The following is a 21,697-nucleotide window of genomic DNA, read 5'->3' on the forward strand; positions in this document are numbered from 1 at the left end:
TTCTGTGGTTCTGGTTCAGGACTCTCTTGATGTTGCAGTCAGAGAGCTTTTTCAGAGAAATAGTCTCGAAAGCCTCTTTATCATGTGTCTGGTGTTCCAATTGGGAAGTCTTGAACAGCTGGTACTTCCTGGATATAGTTGCTGCCTCTATGAAGTTTTTCCACATGGCCTCTCCAGCATAGTAACTTCATGATAGTTGACCTTCTTACATGTGAGTTCAGAGATCCCTCTGCACATGTCTCAAAAGAAAGCCAAGTGGAAACCAGTATTGCTTTTTTGTGAGTTAGCCTCTAACATCTTGTAGCATCACTTCTACTGTGTTCTGTAGGCCCAGGCAATTACAAAGTTTTGCTTAGTTTCAAAGGAAAGAGACATAGACCCACCTCCTAATGGAATAATGTCAAGGTAGCATTGTAAAAACTGGATATATATTGGTGCAGCCATGCCTCGTTCCTTTACAAATCTTGTTTTTATTTCTCATTATTTTTGTATACTTCAACCTATTCTCTAGTTCTGCAAGATTTTCTTAATCTCTCGTTACTCTTCTGCTTCACTCTCTTGCTTCCCATCCTGAAGCTTATGGTAAGGAATTTCTTTACTCTCTTTCTTATCCTCAGATGTCTTCTACAAGTGAGCTTTAAATACACTAAGATAGTCAATCCCCAAATCAAATGATCTCTGCCTCTGCACCACTAAATCATACTGGAGAAATTTCATTATTGTGTTTTTTGGCTTTATTATTATTATTGTTATTATTAATCATCATCATTATTTCTATCCTCAATCAAAGTGTTTGACACTGCCAAGCAGTAGTCTTTGTTAATAAAAGTATTTCTTAATCTCAACGATGGCTATTGCAAACATTCACCTTTTTTCTAAAATTTGCCTTTTCATAACTCTCCCTTATCAGCAGAAATTTTGGTCTTTTAACAAAAATTGATATTTTATGATTTAATAACTGACATTTAATTTCCAAAATTCAAATATTAGCTCATTTATTTTCATAATTTTTAAGAAATAGTAATGTAATACTCTATTTTTTCTTTTTTATAAATGTAGCTATTTTGCATCCATTGCTTTTGAAGTGTCCTTTTTAATTTTTTAATTAATAATTCCATTTCAGTTTTAATTTTATTCTAAATCAAGTTTTAAGATCATGATTTCTCACTTCTTAAACTAGTATGTATTAGTACTTATTATATGCCAATAACAGTTCTAAGTGCTTTATATACAGTGAATCATTTAATTTTCACAAGTCTTATGTTGTAGAAGTTATCTTAATACTATGAAAATTCAACTGAGATAGAGAAAAGATAAGTAACTTTCCAAGTTTTCTACAATAAAACTAGCCTAACTGTACAGTTTATGGTCACAACCACTGTATGCACATATATTTTTATTTTTGTTTGCTACATTACTTTCTGCAATAGATATATTAATGCCACCTGATAATTTGAATTTCAAGCTTCTTATTTTTACACTATCTGTATTTTTCCAATATATTCTTTTTTGAGATGTAATTGACATATAACAGTGTGCAAGTTTAAGGTGTATACTGTGTTGGTATATATTTTAATAGGATTATCGCCATAGCATTAGCTATTACCTCTATCACCTCACATAATTATTTCTTTTTTGTGTGAAAATATTTAAGATCTAGTCTCTTAGCAACTTTGAAGTATATAATATAGTATTGTTGACTATAATTACTTTGTTGTGCATTAGATCTCCAGAACTTATTCATCTTCTACTTATAATTTTGTACACTTTGATCAGTATCTCCCCAATTCCTCGTCCTCCCTAGCCCCTGGTAACCACCATTGCACTGTTTTTATAAATTTGACTTTTTTAGATTCCACATATGAGTAGTATCATACAGTATTTGGCTTTTCCTGTCTGACTTATTTCACTTACCATAATATACTCAAGGTCCATTCATATTGTCACAAATGACAGTTTCCTTCTTTCTCGTGGATGAATAACATTCCATTAGTAGACAATTGGGCTGTTTCATATCTTGGTTATTTTGAGTAATGCTAGAATGAACATGAGAGTGCAGGTATCTGTTCCATGTCCTGTTTTTATTACCTTTGAATATATGCCCAGAAGTGAGACTGCTGGATCATATGGTAGTTGTATTTTTAATTTTTTGAGGAATCTCCATACTTTTCTCCATAGTTGTTGTACCAATTTACATTCCCACCAATAGGGCACAATGTTCCCTTTCTCCACATCCTCGCCAACACTAGTTATCTCATGTCTTTTTGATGATAGCATGTTCTAACAGGTGTGAGGTGACATCTCACAGTGGTTTTGATTTGCATTTCCCTGATGATTAGTGATGTTAAGCATTTTTTCATGTACCTATTGACTGTTTAAATGTCTTCTTTGGGAAAATGGCCATTCATTTCCTCTGCCCATTTTTTAATTGGGTTTGCTTTTTAACTAGATGTATGAGTTCTTTATATAGTTTGACTATTATCCAATACATGGCTTACAAATAGTATCTCCCATTCCACAGATAGCTTTTTCATTTTTTATTGCTTTTTTGTTTTGTTTTGTTTTGCAGAAGCTTTTTAGTTCAATGTAATCCTCTTTATTTTTTGCTTTTGTTGCTCATGCTTTTAGTGCCACATCAAAAAATCATTGCCAAGACAGTATCAAAGAGCTTTTTTCCTCATTTTCTTCTTAGAGTTTTATGGTATCAGACCTTAAATTTAAGTCCTTAATTTATTTTGAGTTAATTTTTATATGTGTATAAGACAGCTGTCCAATTTTATTTTTCTGCATGTGGTTATCCAGTTTTCACATCACTATTTATTAAGTATTCTCGGCTCCTTTGTCAAATACTAATTGACCATACAAGTATGGATTTATTTCTTGGATCCCTATTCTCTTCCAATGATCTATATGTCTGTTTTTATGCCAGTACCATACTGTTTTGATTACTATGACATTGTAATATAGTTTGAAATCAGGAAGTGTAGTGCCTCTCTGGCTTTTTGTTCTTTCTCAGGATTGTTTTCTCTATTTGTGGTCTTCTGTGGTTCCATACAAATTTTAGGATTTTTTTTCCTTCTATTTCTGTGAAAAATGCCAATGAGAGTTTGATAGGGATTGCACTGAATCTATAGATGGCTTTGGATAGTACGGACATTTTAAAATAATTCTGATCCATGAACACAGTATTTTTCCATGTTTTTTGTTTCTTCTTCAATTTCTTTCATCAAAATCTCATAGTTTTCATGGTTTAGTTCTTTTACCTCCTTGGTTAAATTTAGTTTTAATATTTTATTATTTTTGATGTCTCTGTGAATAGTTTTCTTATTTCCTTTTCAGATGTTTTGTTGTTAGTACATAGTAATGCAACTGATTTGTGTGTGTTGATTTTATATCCTGCAACTTTACTGAATTCACTTTTTAATTCTAATAGTTTTTTGGTTGATCGTTAAGATTCTTTATATATAAGATCATATCATCTGCAAACATAAACAATTTTACTTCTTCCTTCCCAATTTGGATGTCTTCTATTTTTTTGCCTTATCTGATTGCTCTAGCTAGGACTTCCAGTACTACTTTGAATAGAACTCCTATTCTTAATCTTGGAGGAAAATCTTTCAAACTTTCACCATTGACTATGTTGTTAGCTGACTTCTCCTCCTGCCTAGGCACAAAATTCAAGAAGTTCTAAGAGACTATAAGCTTGAGACACTTAAATGAAATTTCGAATTTCAATTGACAGGCCACCTGAGAAATAGCAGCCCAAGTGTAAGCTGTACTACTAAAGATCCTTTAAGACTTGGACCTGGGACAAGTTTTGAGGTGAAACACCCTTAGATATTTATAGCACAAGAGGAGAAAATGTGCTCTTCTCTCTTCTGTATCTAGGAGACACACTCACACTCTCAAACACACACCCACAATCACACAGTGGTAGAGAGAGGAAGTGAGAAGAGAATCTTAAGTGGCTATGCTTATACTACAAGACCACCATAAACAGGTGAGCAGCAAGCAGAACAGGCTATAGCGGTCAAGGTTGGTAGCTGATTCTTGGCTCTGAGACTGGCAAATTGGCAGCAGTGTTTGGGTTCATGAGCAACATATGCCAGACGGAGGGAGTGGGGGTCATTGGTTAGTGGTAAAAGAGAAAAAGGGCAACTCACAGAGTGAATATCTACCTAACTTTGCCTCCCTCATAAATACACAGTCAGAAAAAGACATGTTACCAAGGGGAGGACAAGTTCAAAAATGTATTCAAAGCATTTTAGCTACTGGAACAGCGCTGGCTCTGTTAAAGTGGCTGGTGGCTTGGATCCATTGTAAATAGAATTAAACATTAATATGACCTCTCATAGTCTCCAAATCTTTATCTACATATTAAATCTAATGTTTATTTTCCAGCCCCTGGGCCACTGCCTTGGTTTAGATTCAATCATTATTCTTGAAGGTGAATAGTTTCACAAAAACTTATCTGATACCTAAACTTACAATGTCCAGCTCTCAAATTCCCAGCTACAAGACTATTAACATACTCACTAGAACCAAAATCTAATTATATAACTCCTCTGGATAGAATTCCTAAATTGTTCTCTATTACATAACATGAGTTTCAAATTTCCTCAAATATTATATAAAGCTTTTTACTATCTACCCCCTTTCCACTTATTTTCTGCCATGGACCCACATTTTTCCTTCATACTGTGTGTAATTTCTAAAGAGGTTGTGCTGTTCTACATGTCTATTTCATTGAGGTTTGTCCCTTCTGCCCATAATGCCTTCTTCATCTCTACTTTCAAATTCCAGCAAAGACTTTTTCCTTCTAAAGCTACCTTTCTCTAGGCAGAGCCAAAAGTTTATAAACTTTTTGTTTACTTTCTTCCTCAAAAATGGATTAGCTTAACATGGGCAGGAATTTAGTCCTTTTCATCTATATATTCCCTTTTAGTACAGTGTTAGGTAAATAGTAAATACTCTTTTTTTTTCTTTATGAGCAGTGTCTCATATGGCTCCTAACACTTTTCAGAATTCAGTAAAATTAAGTACAATGTTGGATAGGTGTTTTTTATTTATTGATTTAGTCAACACAGGTTTATTGAAAGCCTACATCTTATAAGGCACTGTGGTAGTACCAGGGGCTAGCATTCAAATCTTATGAATATAGCCCAGTTCCTGCCTTTAAATAATGTATGTGCTAATAGAGAAAAAAATTTCTAAATCAAAAGACCCAAATATACAATTTATTGATAAGATAACTGGTACTGAAAGATTCTAAAATTGTATCTAGTAGATTACAGAATTAATAATTTTTGAGAAGACAGTTGTTTATACCTCCTAAAAATGTTTACATTTTCAATTTGAAGAAAATCATAGACCTGAAATCATAAAACTCCAAGAAGAAAACAGACAATAACTCTTTGATGTCTCATCAATAACTCTTAGCAATATCTTTTTGGATATATTTTCCCGAGCAAGAAAAACAGAAGAAAAAAATAGACAAATGGGACCATATCAAACTAAAAGGTTTTTGCACACCAAAGGAAACCATCAACAAAATAAAAAGACAACCTACCAAATGGGAGAAAATATTCACCAATGATACATCTAATAAGGGGTTAATATCCAAAACACATAAAAAGCTCATAGAACTTAATACCAAAAAGCAAACAATCCAATTAAAAAATGTGCATAGGACGTGAATAAACATTTCTTCAAAGAGGACATGCAGATGGCCAATGGACATTTGAAAAGATGCTCAACATCGCTAATTATCAGGAAAATATAAATTCAAACCACAATAAGCTATCACCTCACACCTGTGAGAATGGCTAGTATCAATAAATCAACAAGTAACAAGTGCTGGCAAGGATGGGGAGAAAAGGGAACCCTTGAAAACTGTTGGGGGAATTGTGAACTAATTCAGTCACTATAGAAAACAATATAGAGATACTTTAAACAATTAAAAATAGAGCTGCCATATGATCCGGCAAGTATACTTTTTTATTTATTTATTCAAAGAAAACAAAAACACTATTTATTTATTCAAAGAAAACAAAAACACTAAATTGAAAAGATATATTCATTTCTATGTATATCACATTACTAAAAACCTAGATGTCCTCAATAGATAAATAAGAAAGAAAATGTGGTATTAATAATATATATATTATATATAATGGAATATTATTAAGCAATGAAAAATAAAATCGTGCTATTTGTGACAATATGGATGGATCTACAGAGTATTATGCTAAGTGAAATAAGTCAGAGAAAGACATATACCATATGATTTTACTTATATGTGGAATGCAAGAAACAAAATAAATAAATAAATAAAACACAGAAACTACCTACAGATATGGAGAACAAGCTGACGGTTCCCAAACAGGAAGGGTGTGGGATGGAGAAAAAAAAGAAAATATAGATATTGAGTCAAATATATGCTTAATTGTCCAAAAGTTAGTTTTGAGGAGGAAAATCACTGAAATAATAAAAAAAGAAAATTAAATTTACTGCACACTGCTATAAAAGAAATATATCAGCACTGAGATTTGTAACATCAATTTGAAAGGATTTAAATGGATTCAATATTTTAAAACTGTTTACCGGGAAATATTTTTAAATAAAAATGATTAAAAAGAGACTTCGTGGCGTAGAAGGTTACCAAACTCCACCCTGGTGTTCCTGAGATACATATAGCAGGAGTGTTCACTCTTCAGTTGTGACATGGGCAGAGACAACTTGTTATTCAATCAGCTATGGAATTATGAGCATAATCTCTTCCATCGAAGCCACATTTAGAGAGACTGGGACTCAAAATCTGTACTTGGACCTTGGTCATGTACTTTTTAATTCCAAATCTTCCCTCTATGTTACAGGTTATTAATTTTTTAAAAGAAATCATTCGCTAAAATATGTAAACTTAAATGTACTTGTAGCTAATTTCAGTTTTGCTAAACACTAATTTCTTTAAATTCTTATAGTTTTGTTTGTCTTTTGTGCTCCCAAACAGATTTATTTGTATTTATTTGTTTCAAAAATAATTTAAACACAGGATAAAAATTAAAAAATTAGAATGATGGGGAAAGGAGGCAAATAAGGAAGAAAGTGAGGCTACATGGGGATTAGTCCATAATGTTAGTCATGACTTGTTAAAATGTGAGTGAACAGCTTAACAGATTTGCTTCTAATCCTTCTAGCAGGCAATATGAAAATTGAGCACAATTTTAAAAAATAGCAAATTGTGCAATGTTCATAAGATGAAAGCAAGTTTTCCTGGTATTAGGTCCAGGTAAAAATTTTTCCTTGTGTACTCCTTGATAAGATACCTTGGAATGCCATGAACGATGCCCTCAATACAGTTAAGTAAACGCAGTAACATACTCTTAGTGCTCGTCCTTAGAATGCTTCTCAGTGAAGAGGGCTATCATCATACCAAAGTACAATAAAACATAATGTTTATATTACTGTGTATATGTATACTGTAAATAAGAAGGAATAAAAGGACACAGCTCCATATGGGGATAATATAAGGATAAATCTTAAAGTAACTGGAGGGGGAAAAAAAAAGGTTGCATTTTAGAGAAAGAAAATTCTCCAAAAATATCATTTCCTGTCATATGTTTCAATATACAAAGGACAATAGTGAGTTCTGTAAGTTTTTCTAATTATCTTCTAATTATCTCCAGTTTCTGAAAGACCATTTGGAAGTCTATTTATAAGTATGTGCAAAGTGACACCATCTGGTGATGGCAGAAAGAGTTTTGATTTTGCTTATAACATTTTTTGTTATCAGATATTGTTAGTTGAAAATTTGTAACTGGGGGAATACCCCTGAATCTTGACAAGAACTATGTTAACCAGAAAAGAGCAGAGCTATATAATTTAGCTTTCATGAAACTGAGATTGTTTTGACATTTTCTAAAAATAAGAAGCCAAATGAGGACAAAGTCTTAAATGAAATGCTGCCTATTCCAGTCAGAAGTGGGCAGGAAGGCTCACAGACTACAAATATTCTCCCAAGATATGATGGAATCAGGTCTAAAATAGAAAACTGAGCAGTTGATCCTCTAGAGTCCGAGGGAATAAATCAGTGGTCAAATATCAGCCTAGAACAGTTGAATTAGAATTCCTGAGTTTCACCTTACAATTAACTAAAATAAGATATTGGCCAGTGTCAGGGGATCTGCATTTTTAACAAGGATCTCAGGAAATTCTGAAGCAGAAATGGGTTGGTACTCCCTGCCATCAAAACCTGGCCACAATAATTTTAGTTTGGAAATAAGAGATAATCATATACTGCAACCATCTAACAATGTCCCAGTAAATCACTTACAGATTTCCCAGCATTAAGCATCATTATGTTGATATACACTCCCCCTCCAGTTTATCTGGTTGAAAAATAAAGCACAAACATAATTGAATAAGGCATCTTCCTACACATGTGACCATGATTTACACTAGCTAAAATCCTGGGTCAGAACCATCAAATTGTACAACTCTTGGTGGTGGCCTCATTGGGACATAACTATACAAAATAATGATGTTTATTTAAAATATTTTATTTAAAGTTCTTTTTGATGGTGGTAATTAGAAAGCTATTTCACAGGTCTGTTTTGGATATTCTGAACAATAATGTGACTTTGTCATATGCATATACAATATTACCATTCTGTGCTATGTAACAGGGGAAGAGATCCTATATCTATCACATCTAAATATTGTAGTAAATCAAAATTTTCAAATATTTAAAGGAGGGGGCAGCACTCTTTAATGTGTTATCTCATTGGAAAATCTCTATAGGGAAACATCTTGACAGATCCTGAGACTTGAGAAAATATTGTGCTTCAGATCCTGTAGAAGAATCACTGGCAGGGCTTACCTACACTCTTTGAAAAAGAGATAGGGAGGTGGTTTTGGTTTCCTGAACAGGTTACATTTAAGACTGGCTTTAACCTGCCTGTGAGTTGTTGATGAGTGATAAGCATGAAAGAGTCTCCAAGAATTGAGTAGAATGCTGGTAGCTTTTGAATCACAGATTTATGTTAATGGAATGAGGGAGATATTTTGCCTTTCTCAATCTCAGGAACTCCATGATCTCCCTCCATTCCAGATATGTGCAAAATAAGTCATTATGAGAGCAGAATTCTGGGTCAAGAAGGTAGGAAGAAGGCCCCTTTCAACAGCAAGTGTAAAAAACATTGAGTATCATTTAAAGTTAAATATTCAGATTCTACTGGTAAAATAAAATAAAACAAAATTATGGTTTATAGATGCTTCCTTATAATAATACATCCTAAAGGCCTAGACTAAATTTTCAAATGAAGTAAGCTTTTAGAATTGGTAGACTACAGATGCAAGGATGGATACTTACTTACTTTGTGAAGTAAAAAGAAAGATATAATTTTCTAATAAAAAATATTTTAACTAATTAAGTCATTTTAAAAGCCCAAATGTTTGACAGAACATATAGAGAATCCTCCTCTTGGAGTAGGAAAAATGCAATATGATTGGTTTTATAATTAAACGAAGGGAGCTCTGCTGACTTTTCATGATGGCAGAGGATGGCAAGGTAAGTTCTACTATCACAGCAGCTCTCAACAGCAGGAACGAAGAGTCCCAGCTGCAGATGCATTTGAAATGGATAATTTACTATTGTTAAAGGATGAATAAATAAGGAAATTATTAATAGTTAGCCAAGAAAAAAATGAGATGACCTACTCCTGCCCCCAAACACACAGTTAAAAGCCAAGATTGGACAATAAGAAGAGTTGTAGATGAATCGCACAATCAAATTAGGCAAATTTATATGGTCTTAAAGAGAATTCATAAATAATGAAATTATTTTAAGAACAGCTTCTGACGCAGGAGAAAAAATAATAAGGACTGATGATAGCAGAGATAGGGTGAAAAAGTGTTGTAATTAACATCATGGCAAAGTTTCCACCTAGAGATGTGAGTCTCTGGAGTGCAATCTCAAGTAAGAGAAGAGTGCTGGCTCTGCTGGCCTAGCAATCTAACTCAATAAGGCTTTTACACCTTGCTCAAAGCATTTGTTTTCAATGCTGCAGGAGAACAGGCTCTGAGTTGTATGATAACTCTCATGATGTTCATTAGGGCAAAAAGTAAGAATTTTTTTAAAGTAAATCATATCTGGCAGTGAGTGCAATACCACCTGATGGTCTTGTTTTTCTCTGCGTGGGGAAGAAGTTACATCCAGGATGGGACTGATGAACTGAGATAAGATAAAAGGGTCAAGAATCCAGTAATCTCTTTGGAGTTGAGAAGGGAATTTATAGTATAAACATAAGTGTGACATTAAAGGATGTGTAAATGATTGTTGCCTCAGAAGAGACTATTCGAGTTTTGCATTTCAGAGGAGAATCTGTTGTCATAGGAGATGATAAGGTACAAAATGCTGCCTATGAGCTGCATTATGCAAAACTATGAGAGTGGTTTAGTGAAGAATGATGAAATAAAAGTGTTTCCCATAAAGGAGACCAAGGAAGTATAAAGCTGGATTCTGGGTGCAACATCTGCATGGATCCAGGGCTGGAGATTCAGACTTCAAGCTGGGTGTTAATGTACATGAGTGAAGGGACCCACAAAGGGACCAGGTTTTACTTATGAATCGAAGAGTGGTCATCTGGGCCTACGATTGGTGAGAAGGATAATGTTGGTGTTACTTCCAAGGGTGATGGTGGCTTGAGAATGGGAAAAGGTGTTCTCAATGTGTGGCTTAATTTTAGTAAAAAAAAAAAAAAAGAAGAAGTATGAGTGGTATAGACTCTGAAAATATAGGGTGAGTGTTTTGTTCTCAGTGGAAAGGAAGCCTCAGAGGGTACATGGAAAGAACTGAGAGAAAATGGAACGAAAGGATGAAATGGGGAAAAAAGTGGCATGCGATTATTATTAATTCATTAATTCAAGAGGTATTTATCAAGTGACTTCTATATGCCAGGCACCAGGGATATAGCAGTAAATAACACTGTGGCATCAAGAGCCTTAGATTCTTATTGACTATTTATATGAAATTTTGGAGGAGATAGGCAGTTTACAGATTTCTTCTTTTCACTTGTCCCAAATTGCTATAACCGTATGAGTGTTAGCTAGCTACATAAGTGAAAGAAAGAAAGAGAGAGACAGAGAGAGAAAGAGAGAGAGAGAGAGAAACTGGTCTTAGGGAAAAGATTATCTAGAATAGCAAATATATGGAACCTAGCTATTTATAAAAGAATGAGGAAAACTAGCCATCAAACTAAAAGATATAATTTGAGAGGATTAAACTAGATGAAAAAGGGAAATTTTCAAAAGGCTGGAACATTAAATTAATATATATTGTGAGTTATTCTCTGACTAACGGAATAATGAGTGATCACTCAGTTATGTATCACTTGGTTATACACACACATGTATACATATATGCATATGTGCTAATAATACTCCAAAATGATCATTTTTTCCATTCCTTAATATTCTGTGTGATCTAGACAAAGCTTTATGAACAAGTTCTCCACTTTGTCTATGTAACCGTATAAGGAGAGATTTTAAATCTGTGTCCCCGTGGAAGGAAACGTTACTTCTTTCTTGAGATGCTCTTATCTCATCTGCGATAAATTAAGCTTCATGTTGCCATGTACTGCTAAGGATTTTCCAGTCCCACAAACGTATTGTTTATACCATTATCCCTTTGAGAATTATCATATTAACTCAAACATTGTCAAATTAATTAGAAATCACATAATAAACAAGTTTGTATTTTTTTAAATCGAGTATTATCTTTATGTTATTGCCTAGAGGTTGGACTTATGAAAAGTAATGGCTAGGATAGATGTTTTGTTTCAAAAGTTGGCAAAAGCAGTACCTCCTCAGGCATATATCCCTAGCAACCTGCTGTGACCTTGCCCTAAGAGTCTCAGAATTGGGATACTTTCCAAGTTGAGGCAGCAAGCTCAGCTGGAGTTTGGAAAGAGAGCTCATGCAGAACCAGAAGACCACTGATAAACATAGATATTCTGGGAAGAAAATAAACTATTAGATGTAAAATTATAAAATTTGGGGGTATAATAATGTAATTTTTTTTCCCTTTTTTCTTGAACTCTGCTTCATTTGTTCTCAAATTAGCCACTTGCCATTGATTTACCACAGGAGATAACGGGTACCTGAGGCAATGAGTCATATTTATGGACTGAGGCTGGGCTGAAGGAAGGTCAGGGAACTCTGCAGGGCCAGGCAGGCTGTGGGGAGAGGTCAGCCCATGCTTAGCGTGAGGGTAGGACTAGGGGTTAGGACAACAGCTCAAGAATGAGAAAACAGTGAAAGGGCAAGGTCAAAGAGGTGCCTTAAGAAGCTTTTCCCTGTTACACTTCCTCCCATTCATGGTCGCTAGTTTAGAGGAAGTGAAGATGGGTGTCCTCTCTTCATGGCTGACTCCAAGAGGAGGGGTGACCAAGTACCTGGTCTGTGACAATGGATTACTCAAAGCGAAACATCCCCATCACTGAAATAGCTAGTCTTTCTTGGGATTTTACTGTGAGAGTTTCACTTTGTCTTTAGAAAGCACCCCATCCCCAAATCACATTTCACTAGGAGTCAAGTATTTACCTCACTCACTTACTTTGGCTCCACTTTGATACTAGAATTAACAGTGCTGAATAAAACGGGTTTTTAAATTAAAATGCTTGGTAGTTGATTCTGTCACTTATCAGAATTATTTAAGTAAATGAAAAGCAGAAAATATACATTTTAAAATTTATCATTGAACTTAAAATTTCAGTGATATATAAGTTTTTCATTAACCCCCCAAAATATTGCTTAATTATATAAATGCCATACTTACTAGTCAAATAATAAATTGAAATACACAAGGCCTTCATTTACTCTAACTTAAAACAAGATTAAATCTCTTGATAAAAGCTCCAAAATTTCATGGTCTATGTACATATGTGGTTTTACATATTTTTTATGAAATATTTCTGTATTAATCTTAAGTATCTTATAGTAACTGCTCTTAAAACAATATTAAAAATCTTTTATATCATGATTATCCCTGTTTATATAAACTTATTGGGAATAATATTTTTTTTATTAAGTACTGACCCAGAGGGCTTAATTCAATCCTTAACTGCAAAAATTTGACACTAGTTATGAGTGAATAGCCAACTTATCTAATCAACAACAATAGGATTTTTTTATACAACAGAGAGGACAGTGTGAATGTGATTATCAAATTCAATATGGTTTTTACTTAAAACCACATAATGAGCATCCTTCACAGTAGTTGGTGTGCTATCACATTGAATCTGATAAAAAAAATTTCTTCATGAAGACACAGTAATCAATCATAAAGAACTTTAAATGTATAAGATAATTGTTAAACAAATGACATTATGTTTCACAGATATGATACAATTATAGAAATACATTTCATGAAAAACTTAAACACATTCAAATTCCAAAGAAAATTTAAGGTAATAGAAATACGTGGCAAGTGGGAGGGAGCTTTTGGCCCCCTCTTTAATTGCAGTAGTTCTCTAGAAAACAATCCCCTTTGAATTTTGGGAGAGAACAGTGTTTTTCATGCCTTTGAAGTTCATTTTCTGTGGTACATAAGATAATAGAATAGACTTACATTAACAGTTTTTTCTCTGTTTAAATATTGACTCTAAAAGTATCTATTATTTTGCTTCATGCCATTTGAAAACTAATTGCACATAACCTAATGGAATTTACTCTTTTATTTTTTGACTTGTAACTTATAGGAAGTAGAAAAGTAATCTATTGTAAAATTAACTAGAATTGAAAAGCTTTCTAAATTGTAATAACTATCCAGATTGTTTTTGAAATGCAATTGATTACTATTATGATTTATAACAAGTGTGAAACATTCTATTATTATACTAATATTAAAATAATAATAGCCCTCCTCACAATTTTTGTCCATAACCATCTTTGGGGTTTGTCATTTTGATACTTCAGGTTTATGTATATTCAAACTATATTTTATAGGCATATTTGCCTGTATCTTCATTAAAATAATATACAGTAGGAATGAAATTCAATATTGTCCCTAATACTTTTGCAATTAACTCATCAATGATTTGTAACAGCTATTTAATATCTGAAAAATGCTTTAGGTCTTGGAGAATTTAGAAGTCATTTTTCTCAAAAACTGAAGTCATAGTTTGCCAAGAATAAATAAATTTGGCTGTCAAACTTTTCATGGATTTGTAGAAATTCAGAAATAATGAAATTCAAATGGATTTCTTACTAGATAAAATTATTATCTCATCCTATTGATAACAAATTTCGGTAACACTAATGACATTTTTTATTAAATCTTTGAAATAGACAAAAAGAGATACATATTCTATGTGTAGCATAAAACAGTCACAGCACATTTTTTTTTAATAAGACGTCTTCTCATTTGTGTTTTTAGCACATAATGAGGTAAGTAGTCGACCCTTCATTCTATAAAATGGGCAGATTTGGAGACCACCTGTTTCTTCACCATTTGATCCATTAAGGTAAGAAAATTTAGATCCAAATCTCTTAGAATTCCTGTAACAACATGTTGACAATATGCACAATCTATTATTCCACTCCTGCAGTCTCTTGTAAGTACTGGTGTTTGTTTGTTTTTCCTTCCAGAAAATATTTACTCTTAGAAAGTGTCTGCTTCTGCAAAACTTAGCCCTAGTAAGTGTAAATAAAATTAGAAATTTGAAAGTTCTTTGTCACCAAGTAGCCATAAAGCACACAAGGGCTTTAAAACCAGCCTTCTTTCACACTGCACTGGTAACTCTAGGACCATTGTTTCATAAATCATAATCTCTTTGAGTGAAATGACAGTGAGTGGCATTCAACATTCATACTCAGCCTCTTCTTTCAGACCTACAACCAGTAGTGATGATGATGGTCCTGCTGTAGATATCTGTGCAGTAAAATACTTTATTTCACATGGGCTAATAAGCAGGGGCCAGGTGGTATTATTTGGAGCACTGGTTATCAAGTTTTAAGGTACTTCAGAATCACCTTTAGGGCTTGTTAACACACGGATTCCTGAATACCACTCCCCAAGTTGCTGATTCAGATCTCGGATAGGGTGGAAATCTGCATATCTAGTAAGTTCTCAGTTGATGCTGATGTCGATAGTTTAAGGACAACACTTTGAGAATCACTTATTTAAAGCAAAGGAATTCTGACTTCTGAGTCTGTCAATCTGTCCTTAGCACACAATCTTGCAATTGCTGCCTCTGAGCCTCTCTCTTTTTCTCACTCTCCTGCTCTCTCTTGCTCTCCCTCTCTCAATCTTTCGCCTCACACTATAAATAACTAGATAATTAGGGTCTAAAGATTTAGCTCTTACGCTGAGATATTACTTAACTATTAAGGCTTATTACTAATATTATCTGAAGTTCTCTTCAAACTAAAGTGCTAGCTTCCAATCTCCTTTTACTCAACATAAATAAGAAAAAGTTCTCAAATGTACAACTCTTTTAAGGGGGAAAAAGAGTTATAATACTTTGTTTTCACTGATCTTGTTTTGATAATTAGCAATATAGTTTCAATAAACCTTAAATGCAAGAGTAGTTTTTGCTTCGAGTAGTAAAAAGCACAAGGTAATCCCCAATTCTAAGATATGAATATGACTTGTGGATGATTTGGTTGTATCACATCTTTCTGAAAATGATGAGTTGGGTAAAAGCATGAAAATAACAAGATCATATTTATCTTCTATGAAAGTCTGTCTTTAATATTGTTTTCCATATCTTTTTTTCCAATAAAATAAGAACACCTGCTACTATAATATGAGAAAAGCAACTGTTCGTGAACATATCTTTTACTTTCAATTCAATTTTAAAGTGAATGTTTGAATTGGAAGAATTTTGCAGAGGAACAAATTTGAAATATTCAGCGCTTTGAACCCTAGAGCTTACATTTGTACAAAATATGCTATACTCCTATTCAATTGTGTGTAAGAGCAAGCTCCTCCATTCTCCTGATCACCTGGCTTTTGGCCGCAGGTCCAAGAGAAATTCTCTGACATCAACTGTTTTACTGTAATTAAAGAGAAACAAAAAAGTGCCAACTTCCACTTGAGAAACAGCACTGCTGGTTGTTGCTTCACTGCTCTGCCAGTGTTGGAATCTGTCCCCCATAATGCTTTGCTGCCCAGCACTATATCAAACTGTCTCCTTCAGTAGACTAGAACTCTTTTAAAGGCACTTTTACATCCACCCCTACCTCATTTCCTAGCACCTGCAGGTGCTTTCAGGTAGGTTTTTGATAAATGTTTATTAAATTTAAATAAATGGAAATGTTTACCATCAAATCTCAATGGCATTAACCAGTGCATTATAAGACCCAGCTGTAATTTAGGTGTCTACTATTCCTTTTCTTTGTAAATTGCATTCTTGCATTCTTAATTTAATCCACCAAGGCCAACTACATCATTTTTATTGGTTAGAAGAATGATGTGATTTTTATCTTATTTTTAATGTTGATGTCTTAGAGATGGAAATTATTATGTATTTGTAGTTACTCTAAAATTTTTACTTTAATACTGAGTCTTACTGGCCATATGTTGAGATGAGAAATATTAGCGATGGTAAAGTTACAAACCTGAGAAAATCGTGTTGAGTGATAAAATTAAAGGAAAATAAAGTTTAATATTTGTAGTTTTATATATTTTTGAAAGGTATCTTGTGTTATCTAATATAATAAGCTATTTCGTATATAAATATTCTCTCAAATATCATATAATAATGACAGTCTGTGATTTTTTTTAAACTATAAAGTCAACTAACATGTCTGTTTTTAATTCATTTAGTGATTGCTACTTCTTTTAGTAGCTGAAAGAAAATCTTCAAATAACTCTTGGTAATTTTTTAGCAAAAATTTGAATTTCAAAACTGAAATAACAATTAGAATTGGAAATGTTCGAACATTTAATTGACACAAATCATAATACATGAAACCAAAAGTGAAATATCCTGAAATAAATTCATTTGAAGGTTAAACTTCTAACATATTTAAATCAAAAGTTGAGAATTTATTTTAAACTGATGTTTTTATTTCCAAAGAGCAATAGATTTTTCTTTTTTAAAAAATGGGTCCACAAAGTAATTTTAGCTTCCGATTGCTAATATAATAAAATTTCTGTGTACAGAGATTTTTTTAAAAAGAACCATTTTACTCAGATATCATTGTCATATGAATAAATATTCTACCAGTTTTGAAGCGGTCCCATTCCATTGGCGGCTGGGAGTGTGCTTATACTGGTGAGCACAACTTGCTCTGAGAGTTTTGATATGTTATCAAAGTTGCTGATCTGGGTGGTCAGAGACTTTCTACTCTCTGTGCTCGTTCGCCCCCTGGTGAGCCGATCCTCCTGGCGATGGTGAACTCCAAGGCAACAGCAAGAAAATGCAGCTTTAAATTCTTCTCGAAATTTTCCTGGCAAACCAGGGAGAACGAAAGGAAAAGGAATTGTGGTAAATGTTTTAACAAACCATGAATAGGGTACAACTGAGTTGCTCCCTTGAGCCAAACTAACAATGAGGTGCAACATTTTGCAAAGATGGGAAAAATAGGAAAAGGAAATTGCGTTATGAGAGGCTTGGTAGACTCTTGAAACAATGAGGTATTTTCATAAAATAATGAGACTGCTTTTCACGTGTGATATTTGGGATTTGTTTTATTCCTCTAGAGTCAAAATTCATATTTGTGAATATAGGTTATTTTTAACTAGTTAACTATAATAAAAGTGGTCATCAGTAGAAGAATGCCCAGAAATATTTAATAATTTCAAAAATGATAAAACTTATGTTGTACATAGCCAAAACTATACAGAAATTATCTCTGCATTTTACTCTGAAGAAATTGTTCTACTGAAACAATCAATTGAATAAAATGTCTAGAAAAATATCTTAAAATATCTAGAAAGTCTCTAAAGTTTTATAATTGGCATAGACAGAACAACAAACTAAAGGAAAAATAAACAGCTTTAGAAGTTATTCCTTGTCTTTATGTTACTGACATGAAATTAGAGAAGTATGAAAATGAAACAATTACTTTTTTAAGGGTAAATGGCAGTGTTGGGAATCATAATTTCTTTTCTCTAAGCCTCAATTACTAAACTGGGTTATTGAGAGATTAAATGTGAAGATGAAGGTTAAGGGCCAACACAATAGTAGGGACATAACAAGTCCCCAGTGATCACCAGTTGCCTTTCCTGCCTCAGTCGTAACCACATAATAGCACTTTGGCTGGGTTCTGTGGCTTCCGTTTCAAACACTTTTCCCAGAAACCTCCTAATAGGTTTTACCTGCTTAGTGCAAAGCTCGGGGCTTTAGTCATCCCTAACCCCTAAATGATTGCTTCCCCACTGCTTTCCAAGCCACAACTTCACATGGACCCTCTCCCTTCAAACACAGCATGCGAGCTGTCGTGATTGTCTCAGATCTAATGTAGTCTTTATTTTGAAGACTGGAGTTGAGTGTGGCATGGGAAGGCATAAAAAGGAGCAACTGAGTATGAAACAAACCTCACACATTAAATGTGAAATAAAACAGATCCAGACATATAGGTATACAAAATGTTTGAAAAAAATGTGTAAAAAAGTCTAATTGACTGGTTGTCAAATATGAAGTTGGAAAACACACATAGTTTATTAAGTATGCAATGAAATAAACTGCTTACTCCTCCATATATAGTTATCATATATTTGTATGTAGAAATGAAAAATAGCCAACAACTTAAAGAAAACAATGCACAGATGTAGCTAATTAAAACACAATTCTAAAAGTCAATCAGGCAAAATATTTGTAAATAAAACAATAAGTAGTTAAATGATTTGTATAATTGTATTGATTCCATAAACAGAAATAGATTAAATATGTTATGGGTGTGTGTATGTGTACGTCACTTAGTTTAGGTGTTATTTAAGAGTAACATCATTTTTTGTGGTTAGCAAGAAATCTTGAGAAAAACCTGAGATGTTACCCACAAGAAAAATGTAAATTTAGAAAATTATCTAAAAGTGGAAAGGTTCCAATTCAATCTCAATTAAACTACAAATGTTGGCTAAGGAAATAATATAGCAAGGCTGTTTTATTTTCAGATAAAATTGTTTTACATTTTTTAAATTATAAGTTTAATGGTCAAACAAGATGCTGTGTTAGTCAGTTCATACAAGTTTTACTCCTATTCCTATTCCAACATTACTTCTAAATTTTATGGGGAAAAAAAATCCCTTAGATGATTTTCTCTGATGACCCAGGAAATAAGAGAAAAACCTCAAGACAGATCAGGAAAAAAGTTTCTCATCGTACAGCATCTAAGCTCTTCATACAGTTCGAAAGTCTTCGAAACCTTCTAGCCGTTAGTCCCTCATCCTTGATTAAAACTGTGACTTATACAGAAGAAACAGTTGAAAACTCACCACTGAGAAAATTATAAATAATTGGGTTCGCAGCACTATTGGCATATACAAGCCAGTGTGAAAATGTAAACCAGGCATATACAGTCTCTCTGTCTTCGGTGTGGGTAAACATCCCAAATACTCTGTAAGAAAAGAAACAATGGGAAATCTAGTATGATTCTGGAGAATACCTTTTAAATAATGAAATTCAAGGGTGGACAAACCCCTTGATAGAAGCTGCCTGACTCCTGTCCCCCTCTGCTGCAAGCATTGACCATTGATAGGTTTATGGCACCACAGCGGGTTTAGAATAACTTCTGCACCTGAACAAAACCTCTATTGCACAATTAATATAGCAAAAGTCTAACTGGGTCAGAGAAGAAGGACTCTCTCTTGTAAACAGCAAATGCAATATTTCTTGTGGGTAAGAATATAGAAGTTGAATATATATTTATCTCCCTTCTTTCATTTTGTCTCTAAAAACAATTGAGCAGTGTTCGTTAATATTCTGTTATGCATCATTTAAAAAGCACTCCTAAATTGCAGTCTATAAGTACCTCTTCCTACTTTTTACTTGTGCCTTGATCAAAGAATTAAATTTCTTTAACTCCAATCTTCCCACGTGAAATTTGCCTCTGGGACTTCTTTATACCCAAGAAAGAACTAGTTTTCAGTAGGCAAAATTTTGGCAATTTCTTAAAATGCACGAGTTTTAATTCATTTATTATTTTTAACTCTGAAAAATCTTTCATTATGACCTTTAATGGTCATTTTTAAGATCTGTTCCATAGTTAGAAATATCCCGTCTAATTCTATTCACTAGCCAACAACAGGTAAATTATGCTACCCGATAAATTTATAGGCTGAATATTATAATGCATTTCCTGCCAGAGATTCATCACTGATTGTGTGATTTGTGTCCATGACAGAAATGCTTCTGGAATAAAGTGATGCTCTATGGAGTACTGGAGTTTTACAAAACTACAATATGGAATGAAACAACATGGACAGATAGAATTAATAATATCTTATGATTCTCTACCTTAATATATCTTTGAAATCCTAGACAAATCAGAACTGCTTTAAAGAAGTTGGTTTTGATTAGTCAGGCAAAAAAACCTAAGTTTCAAGAAAATGAATATATAAATTTATTTGAGAAAGAAAGTATATGCAAGGGCTAACAAAGAAATATGCATTGGAAGAAAATGTGTGTGGTAAAGATTTAAAAAAATTCGATGTTATTTTAAAAATTTGTATTTTGTGGAAAAGAGCAGAATGCTCAAAAAATTGAAAAAAAAAATCTTATATTAAACATGGACTTTCTCCTTAGAAGCAAATTTACTTTCCTCATAAAGAAAAGTATTTAAGTCAGAGGAATAAGAGAAATATTATGGACAAGTAGGTATTTGGAAATAGTTAAAGAAAAGGTACAAGTGTTGAGATGCTGGAAATTCAAATGAGCAATCCAGAGAGCAGTAACTCTAATTTTCTTTGAATTTAGACTGACTAAAATAAAAGTACATAAAAAAAAGAGGAGAAAATCCATCCAGTATCATAGAACATTTATAAAGTTCTTAAGGGCAGAAAATACCATCTAGAAAAAGACCACAATAAATTTATATAGAATTTCTGTGGTCAATAAAAATAAGAGGGATTATAAAAAGATATGAAGAGCAAAGTAGCTCATTTTCTTGTGCGCCAATATGTATCTCAAGGACCCAAACTGCCGAAAATCTTTTACCTTTAAGATTGCATCGTAGTAAATAATATTACTAAACAAAAGAGTATTTTCCATTTTTCCTCCTTTGAAAAAGTCATGAAGCAATCAAAAACAAGGGCCAAAGAGAATGAGAGATCTCTGCAGCTGATTATACCACCTTTCCTACGTGTGACTCCAGCCAAAGCTCTCTCCAGAGGCCCCAGCTGTGAGAACATGATATTGACTCTGAATCAGGGAAAAGTGAGAGCAGCAACCCTAGTTTTAGTTCTAAGTCTATTATAAACAGAATTAGTATTACCTTGGGACCAGTCTATGTGCAACGGTTATGATAATTCTCAATAAAGTTGGCTGGCCGTGAAGTTCAAGTGTACCATTGCCCCTGCGTTGGCTATGTTTCATTGGTCAATTGTTTTAACTTAATAGTGTGTCTGCACTGTAACAAATAACACATTTTCTCTTACTGAAAAATTTTGTGCTGATTTTTATTAATATTCACACTGAGCTTGATTCAATGACTTTAGGAAATGGATTTTCTTTCTTTCTGTTTAAACATTCAA

At 33.3% G+C, this 21,697-nt stretch overlaps 1 protein-coding gene across 1 annotated transcript in view; it reads right to left on the reverse strand.

Annotated features, from left to right (window-relative positions):
- Positions 1-17,052: 17,052 nt before the first annotated feature.
- Positions 17,053-21,697, reverse strand: part of HCRTR2 (hypocretin receptor 2) — a 113,522-nt gene continuing 108,877 nt past the window's right edge. Inside the window, exons 6-7 of the mRNA XM_006926427.2 lie at positions 19,442-19,563; positions 17,053-17,454 (exon numbers count right to left, since the gene is read on the reverse strand). Coding sequence (XP_006926489.1) covers positions 17,225-17,454; positions 19,442-19,563 — 352 coding nt within the window. The 3' untranslated portion in view covers positions 17,053-17,224. The remainder of the gene's footprint in view (positions 17,455-19,441; positions 19,564-21,697) is intronic.

The sequence above is a fragment of the Pteropus alecto genome, unplaced genomic scaffold (assembly GCF_000325575.1).
Source record: "Pteropus alecto unplaced genomic scaffold, ASM32557v1 scaffold7, whole genome shotgun sequence".
Classification (NCBI taxonomy): domain Eukaryota; kingdom Metazoa; phylum Chordata; class Mammalia; order Chiroptera; family Pteropodidae; genus Pteropus; species Pteropus alecto.